Source organism: Prunus mume, linkage group LG2, assembly GCF_029339155.1.
Source record: "Prunus mume cultivar Tortuosa linkage group LG2, ASM2933915v1, whole genome shotgun sequence".
Taxonomy (NCBI): Eukaryota; Viridiplantae; Streptophyta; class Magnoliopsida; order Rosales; family Rosaceae; genus Prunus; species Prunus mume.
The window spans coordinates 5801136-5810167 of record NC_142699.1 but is presented as its reverse complement, the minus strand read 5'-3'; the positions used below and the strand labels follow the sequence as shown (position 1 = coordinate 5810167).

Below are 9032 nucleotides of genomic sequence, written 5' to 3'. Positions count from 1 at the left end.
GGGCTTAAGACATTGACGCTATCTTGACGAATATGCCCCTCTTTTGTTTCTTTATTTACCGCGTTTTTTCGCTTTACCTGTTTACCGTCTTCTAGCCAGTGAACCGGTCTTCTCCCCGTTTTATCCCCTTTCCCGCCAATATGTAGAACCCTCTTTTTGGGGTCGTCGAACTGATCTGTATTTTACGTCACATGCGAGTGGGATTAAAGGTGGCATTCTAATCCTCAGATAACTAATCCATTAAGAAATCTTTATATTTTATCCAATATAACCTCACATAATTTTTAAAATTTCAAATTTGTCATTCATTTTAACTCAGCAACGAGAGTATTTTAGGAATCAATTTTGTTTCAATTATGATTCTTTAGTAAACAACTTACAAGGAATCAGTATCATTCCAACTCCGATTCCATATGGTTTAGTAAAGAACTTTAATAAGAATATGAATTCTAACTCTCCTGAATCCAACTTCTCCTCAATTCAATTATTCCTCATCCGATTACAAATTAATAAACATGGCATAAAAGTTGTTTTTGTTTTTTTAAGTTGCAATCCAATCTACGATTCATTTGATTCTTTTCATGATTTTATAAATACTATAGATATCTTTTAGCATTTGAAAGATAAAAGGTTTTTAACTGTAGAGGTCCTTGAACTTTACCTCGAGTTGCAATTGGGTCCCCGAACTTTTTTTTTGAGGCAATTTGGTCATCCAACTCTCTCATCCGTTTCAATTGAGCCCTTCCATCAATTTGGCTGTTAATTTGAGGGCTAAAACTGTCTATCTCAATTAAAATCTTTTCAATTTTAAAATTTGAAAAAAAAAATGAAAAAAGTACAAAAAAAATAATAATTATATAATATTTAAATAAATAAATGAACTTAAAAATAAAAAATAGAAATCCAAATCCCTCTTTCTCTCTCTCAAGTCTCCCTCTCTGTCTCTCCCTCTCTCCTGCAACCCATTCCCCCTCCTTTTATCCCACCCCCTCAAAACCCAGATCCCAACCCAACCTGCAACCCACCCCCATCTCCCTCAACTCCACACCCCTAAGATGCAAAGTGCTCGATTTTTTTCTTTTTCAATTTTTGAATTTACACAAAGAGAGAGAGAGAGAGAGAGAGAGAGAGAGAGAAGATTTGGATGGGTTTCAGGTGAGGTTGGGTGGATCGAGGGTAGGGACGAGGGTAGTTGTATGGTGGCGTTGGGCTTGGGGTTTTCTGAGTTTTGGGGTTTGCCTCTGATGGCTTAATCCTTCCTAAAGTTGAATTGTGGTTGTCAAGTTTTGTAGTTTTGTGGAATTTTGTCTTTGATGGTTTCACTGTCATAACCAGAATCGTTGACTTGGGGGTTTCTGAGTTTTGGGGTTGGTGGAGAAGGCTCTGCAGATGGAGGTGGGGTGGTTGAGGTCGATGATGGATGAAGAAGGTGGAGTTGGTGTGGGGTTTTGCCTTTGATGGTTTCACTCTCATAACCAGGATCGTTTAGTTAGGGGTTTTGAGTTTTGGACTTGGGGGAGTAGGCTCTAAAGATGGAGGTGGGGTGGTTGGGGTCAATGATGGATGAAGAACTTGAAAGGACGCTTTTACCCCTTTATTTTGACGGACAAATTGCCAGAATTGGACGGTATGACTATTTATCGAGTTAACGGATGTAATTGCCTATAAAAAAAAGTTCGGAGGACCCAATTGCAACTCGAGGCAAAATTTAGGGATGTCTCTACAGTTAAAAGCCCAAAGATAAATATCATTAAATTGAATTAAAAATATGTATTAACTTGTTTTAAAATATTTGAAGTGAGTAATAATTAAGAGTCACTCTTTTGTGCTCATGGGGAGGACCAAAATATGAGTTTTAAGTCCTATAATTTCATTGGACAAGGTTGGATCCAAACACAAATTTTAGTGCTCAAAGCTATCATTCTCAATTTTTCCTTTTCTTCATTGAATTTCATAGTCGTGGGGTTTCCTTTCTTATTACATTGGAAGGGATTAATTTCTCGATTTATCATAATTCTAACTCATAACCCCCCTTTTTCTCGCCATTTGAAAATTGTAAGGACTTAATTAGGAACTAACTTAAAGTGTCGTATTTCATTATTTAATTAAAATGTCACCTTTCTTAGGGGTCTTTTATGTGGCCTGGGCCCATTTTTAGCCCAACACTGCAAGGCTTGAAAAAAAAAAGGGCCTTTTGAGCCCAAAATATTTCAAGTCAAACAATCGAACTGAGACTGATGGATAAAGCCTTATGGAGAAGGACAACTTTAAGTTCTTCAAACGGATCCCTTAAACCAGCACTGAAATTCCAACCACGGATTGTTGACAAATGGAGGAGATTGGAGGCATATCCTTCTTTGTACTTTTCTTTCGTTTTTTCTTTTGTTCTTTCCTTTTTTTTTTTTTTTTTTGGTTGTAAATTGTTTTTGCTTTTTGCTTTTTTCAAGTAGATGCATTACTAGAAAACTGCACATAGGCATTGGCAGGCAAACTCACTCCCAGTTTTTGTGGGTTCAAGCAAAAAATTTGTCGATGTTTTACCCAAAGGAAAATTTGTCTATGTTTCTTCTAGAAAACAGAAAACAGACAACGGCACATAGAATAGAACCAACGCCACAAGCATATAACTTTATTTTCCTTTCAAACTAAACTATTTGAGCATGAGTATTGTGCCAGGATGACCTGTCCAAAAGTCCAATCAACTGAAAAAGTTAAGGGGCGTTTGGTATCCTATTCAAATAGGGAATTCAAAAACTTTGATTTAAAAAAAATAATAATAAGTTCTTAAATCTATTTTTAAAATTAAAAAACTTGTTTGGTATGCAACTTGAAAACTATTTTTAAATCTTAAAAATTTGAGAACTTGTGGGTTGTTAGAAAAAAACTGAAAAAACATATATTTTTTGTTTTTAATCATTGGAGTGTTTTTTAATTGTTCTTGAGTTTGAGTTTTTGAAAATAGGGCTACCAAACAGGTTTTCTTTGTTTTAAACTCAAATTCTGTTTTTGAGAATTGAATTCAAGTTGGATACCAAACAAGCCCTAAGGGTTTGTGAGATTGCTCTTAGAAGAAGCACTTTTGTTTGTAAGCATTTTTGTTAAGAATCCAAGTTCTGCATGTAAAAACACTTGAAGTTTTTCTTGAAAAAGCACATGTTGGTCCTTCTTCACCAAAAAAAAAAAAAAAAATTAAATTTATTTGTCAAAAGCAGTCATGAACACTTTTCTAACCCATTAAGAAGCATTCTCAAACAAACTCTTAAGCACAAATAGTTGATTCAAAGGGCACAAGAGAGCATAGTGCCTTATGAGTCATACTGTAGTAGTGAAGTATATCTCGATCAAACACGCGATTGCGGTTGGATCAAGATTTTGAATTATAATGGTAAACACAACTCTTTAAGATTCTCATAAAATGTATGGTGGTAACCTAGGGCAGCTATAAAGTCATTTGATTAGGTGAGCTTAAGTATCCACCTCAAAGTGAGTACCAGTTTAAACACGTCATGATATGACCCTCAGCAACTGTGCTTATGGAAACAACCATCAATTTGAGACACATTTGCTAATGTTCCAAACATTTCCATTTGGAGTTTCCCTTTCTATTCAAGTAGTGGAAGACTTTGGAAAAACCCAAAAAAGAAAGAAATTTTATAAAAGAAGCCAAAATGGACAAAATTGCCCTTATTTTTTTTTTTGAAAAAACTTTGGCTTTTTCCAAAAGTAAAATTTTTATTATGGCTAAAACCTAAATTTACCTAAAAAAAATGAAATATGGAAGGGAAGGTGCACACTTTTTTCATGACCAACTAACCCTTCCCCAGACAGTTGGCTTAAAATTTAAATAGTTAATTGCAAGGGTTTGACTTATGTATCTTTTTAATTCGATGATTAACAATTTAAACATAATTAGTGATAATTATGGTAGACAACCATGGGAGAAAATTTTGTGGTCGTTTTCCCTTTTTCACTCATTCCACACTTTACGTAATTACTTTTATTTTTTAAGATACTCAAATCAAATTTATCTGAAACGTGTGGTTTTCGTGCGGTTCCCTTAATCCAAATTTACCTAAAGTCATATATCCGACAAAGGAATCAACAGTGTTTTTCCCCCTCATTGGAAGTATTATAAAAACCAAATAATTTTTTTATGTGTGGAGGAGTTTGATAGGTTCAGAAATATAGACCAGCTTACTGGTAGGTAGCTTTTCTTATTTTGGTGGCGGGTAAAGTCGCTTAAATTTTAAGTATTTGCAAATTGCAACGCCATTAGTCTTTGCTTATAAAAATTAATCACTTCTTCTTGACCCCAAAATCTCTCTCGCGCACCTTCAAACTGTCATCAGAACGTGGACAGTGGACTTAGAGCGCTCCTTTCGTTTTGACTCGAGTAGTAATTCAAGCGAGAAAGGGAAGGAAAGTGTGCAAGATTTATATTTGAGGAAATGGCCGTGGGTTTCGCCGTTGACGGGCCTCTGGCTGTCACTGGCGTCGAGGGCAAGATAACGGCTTCCGTCGTGATCACGTGCATCGTCGCTGCGTCTTGCGGCCTCATATTTGGTTATGACATCGGAATTTCAGGTGCGTTTTGTGTAAATTATTTAGCGGTTCCGTTAATGTTGTTGACGTTCGATTTTAACTAGACTTTGTTTTAGTGTTTTCTATTAAGTTTTTCCTTCCTTGTCAGTTTATGTTTTTTTTTTCCCTTTTTAATGAAGTTTTTCACCTGACAAAACTATCCAAAAACTAAAAGTTAAAAAGAACTACTAGAAGAAGCATGAGAGGGTTCCAAATTTGCAATTGATGAGTGAAATTAAGTTCAGTAGTTGTAGCCTGCAAATATTAGAATTATGGGTAGTCACCGTTCAACTTAAACAATATTAGTTGATATTTATTTTCTGGTAAATTATTTCGACCCATTAATCAAATGCGGATTGTACGTTGATACGATTAGAAATTTCTCACAACACTCGCATAAGTCAGTGGACGTAAAATAAGTCTTTCTAACTTTTATACCGTGAAAATGACAATGTATGTATTAAATTTCAAAAGCTAAATTGAAAGTAATAATATCCGTTGCCTATATCCCGCGAAGAGAACAAATCTTACCTACAAGGGACATGTTGAATCTTGGGCCTTTCCCTTGGCAGCTAGCTAGCTCTCATAATTCATGAGTTGATATTATTCCATGAATCATGATTGTGTGATATTATTCCATGAATCATGATTGTGTTTTGGCAGCTCAAGTTTTGGTTTGGTTTGGTTGGGTTGGGTAGGGTTTGGTAAAAGTCTATGATCTTGGAAAAGAAAAAGGACAAAACAGATTTTTCCAATCTCCATAATTCACAACAAATTTGCGACTGAATGCTGTTGACTGTTAGGTTAGGTTGGGTGTCCCATGATTTTTATTTATTTTATTTTATTTTATTATTAAGAAGATAACGTAGAGATCTAATCAATTTTAATAATCGAAACCAATTTGGGTTTTGCATTTACAGGTGCGATGATTTTTAAGGTTGTTTCTTGGTTGGCCACTTTTTAAAAGCCTTTCTAGTGCTTTCTTCCCTCATTATCATTTGGTTAAGTGATTCATATTATTAAACAAAGAATTATACAATTCTCTCTCCTCCTCATTATTATATGAGTAGCATCATCTTGACTTTTATTTTCATATAATGGTTACGTACCTACTTTTATATATTGCAATTACATAAATTTGAACTACAAGGCAGAATCATGTCAGAAGGTGAGTTTGTTAAAGTTATTAGCTTAAAATTTAATTATTTTTAAAAAACAGTTTCTAGAAATAAAAGTATACTATTATATAAATCATGCTAGTTGCAAATACAAGAAGAAGAAAAAAAAAATGAAATTATGGTTATATTATTCACGAAAGGTTGAATTTCATTTAGAAAAATGCTTCTCTTTTTTTGGAGATAAATTAATAAAAAAAAGATTAAAATTAGAGAATTAGAGCTAAGACTTTACCCTTACTATTGCAACAATCTTTGACACCAAATACAAACACACTGACTATGCCTATTGGTATTGGTAAAGTATGAAATTGTTTATTTTCATCTTTTTTCCCCAAACTTTCATTGGGCTACAGCCAATGGCAGTCCACTATGTGGTTCCGCCAGTGTTTGAACGTGAACCTTTGTTTAAGAACCACGCATTTGGAATAAAAATCTCTCTTACTCATTAGTTTTTACAACATATCAAACTATTTGATAAGAGAATTAAGATGCGGCCGAGCTAACCAACTCAATTTCGCCTACATATTTCAGTCGGAAGAATTTATATTTTTAGTATGTGTTGGTATTAGACATAATGAACTGAATGACACATTGATTATATTAAACCTACCTAGCACTATACTTATCATATTAAAGTGAATAATTTGCTGATCAAATGCATGAAATTAACCATGAAAATGCACAAATTTTTCAGGAGGAGTGACAACAATGCCATCATTTCTGAATAAATTTTTCCCATCAGTGCTGAGAAAGGAAGCCGGAAGTACCCCCAAAAACATTTATTGTGTGTATGATAGTCAGGTTTTGACGTCCTTCACATCCTCTCTGTACATAGCGGGTTTGGCTGCCTCACTTGTAGCCAGCCGTCTGGCCAGGATAGTGGGCCGAAGGAATGTCATGGTGCTGGGTGGGTGTACCTTCTTTGCTGGGTCTGCTATCAATGGTGGGGCTGTCAATGTTGCCATGCTTATCTTGGGCCGTATCTTGCTTGGATTTGGTGTTGGGTTCACAAACCAAGTAAGTCTACCAATCTCTAACGCTATGCTTGGGTTTAATAAGAATATAGCCCATCAAAATGGAAGATTCTATTACATTCCCAAAAATGGGATTTTGGACCCAATAATTTCTTCCAAATTCTAACATAGGAGTATTGACAAAAAGTGGGATTGTTTATACCGTCGTGACAACGTTGAGTGGTTGAACAGTTAAGTTAAAATAACGATTATTTTTACTCTCTCAATACATGTCATCTTTAACTAGACTGTTTTGTCACTCGATATTTTTACTCAATACTGTCACATGACAAATAAAGATGTGGAGACCAAAAAAGTGTCTCACAAATCAATTGAGATCGTACAAAGAGTTTTATCCTGAACTTATGATATTTTCTCTAGAGACTCGATTACATATGACAAGGTACTAAAATACCTAGTCCATCAATTGGTCTTGGCCTAATTTTATTTCTCCCCCATTGTTGATAAGAAAAAAAAATAAGAAATTGCATTAACAATGTACGAAATTTTAGGCATTTAGGTATTTAATTAATCTCACAATTATAATACGCATTGGAGTAATATTGCATGCAAATGTGGGTTAAGTCATTTTACCAACACATTGTGTCTCTACCCCTTCCTCTCTTGCATAAAAATTCAACTACAACTCGTACATTATAGTAATTTAGAATTGTCTTGTCAAAAAATAAAAAATAAGAAAATCAATTGCATTGCTTAGTATGAATCCACATTTACTAACATCCCCTTCTAACAATGTCCAAAAACAGTCTGCACCAATCTACCTCTCAGAGATCGCACCACCCAAGTGGCGCGGCGCATTCAGCACAGGCTTCCAGTTCTGCATCGGAATCGGGGTGGTGGCCTCCAACTGCATAAACTACGCCACCTCGAATCACAGCTGGGGCTGGCGCCTCTCCCTCGGCCTAGCCATAGTCCCAGCCACCATCATGACCACCGGCGCCCTCTTCATCTCAGACTCACCCACAAGCTTAGTACAACGCAACAGACTAGACCAAGCCAGAAAATCTCTCATCAAAATCCGAGGCAAGGAGGATATCGAAGCAGAACTTGCCCAGCTCGTTAAGGCCAGCGAGATCGCCAAAGCTCTCAACGAGGAGCCATTTGTGACCATATTTCAGAGGCAGTACAGGCCTCAGCTTGTGATCGGGGCCATTGCCGTGCCGTTTTTTCAGCAGCTCACTGGCATTAATATCATTGCTTTCTATGCGCCTGTGTTGTTTCAGTCTGTAGGGTTTGGCAACGACTCTGCTCTCATTGCGTCTATTATTCTTGGGTTGGTTAATCTTGGCTCGATCCTTGTGTCGACGTACATGGTTGATCGTCATGGCCGGAGGTTTTTGTTCCTGGAGGGTGGCATCCAAATGGTCATCTGTCAGGTATGTATAATTTTACCTTGAAAAAGATAATACATTTGATTTGAGTATGAAACCCTTACAATTAAACTGATTGGGTTTATGGTCAAAGGACCTAGAATGAAAGCCACTGTGTGTAGGTGAAATACAATCATGAAGCGAGATGCATTACATATAAATTGGCATACGTTTTTGTGCAGGTTGCGGTGGCTATTGTTCTAGCAGCTACAACAGGTACCGATGGCAACGGGCACATCTCAAAGGGCTATGCCATACTAGTTCTGGTCTTGATGTGTTTATATGCTGCTGGTTTTGGTTGGTCATGGGGTCCTTTGAGTTGGCTTATACCAAGTGAGATTTTCCCCATGAAAATTCGACCCACAGGCCAAAGCATGGGGCTTGCTGTCAACTTTGGTGTTACATTTGTGCTATCCCAAACCTTTTTGTCCATGCTATGCCATTTAAAATATGCCACATTCTTGTTCTACGGCGGTTGGATTCTGGCAATGACCGTCTTCGTCGTGCTTTTCTTGCCAGAGACGAAAGGAATCCCATTGGATCAAGTGCATACGGTGTGGGTGAAGCATTGGTACTGGCGTCGATTTGTTCAAGGTGACCTTAAGGATACCATTGATGAAAAAGAGTAATAATAGGGATGTCAAAACAAATCCCAAAATTTCATATCCCAAATGATGGTAGTGTTTCATTTATTCATATATGGTGTCACTTTAAACTTTATTGTTTCTAGTAGGTAAGATATTGGCATGCCATATATCTATTTGGCGACTTAAATTTGGGACAGTTTTTGATGACTCTAGTATTATTATAATGTATGAGATTGTACATGAATTCCTAGCTAGGTGCAATTAAATTACATTTTTGCGTTA

At 36.2% G+C, this 9032-nt stretch overlaps 1 protein-coding gene across 1 annotated transcript; it reads left to right on the top strand.

The window, feature by feature from the left end:
- Nucleotides 1-4157: 4157 nt before the first annotated feature.
- Nucleotides 4158-9032, top strand: LOC103319863 (sugar transport protein 5). Its single transcript, XM_089046058.1, has 4 exons — nucleotides 4158-4584; nucleotides 6454-6776; nucleotides 7540-8169; nucleotides 8346-9032. The coding sequence occupies exons 1-4, from the start codon at nucleotides 4449-4451 to the stop codon at nucleotides 8790-8792; spliced, it is 1536 nt and encodes a 511-aa protein (XP_088902184.1). The 5' UTR covers nucleotides 4158-4448; the 3' UTR covers nucleotides 8793-9032.

Coding starts and splice junctions, on each gene's coding strand:
- LOC103319863 (XM_089046058.1), top strand. CDS start 4,449: ATGGCCGTGGGTTTCGCCGTTGACGGGCCTCTGGCTGTCACTGGCGTC. Junction 6,777..7,539: donor GTGTTGGGTTCACAAACCAA/GTAAGTCTACCA, acceptor GTCCAAAAACAG/TCTGCACCAATCTACCTCTC. Junction 8,170..8,345: donor TCCAAATGGTCATCTGTCAG/GTATGTATAATT, acceptor GTTTTTGTGCAG/GTTGCGGTGGCTATTGTTCT.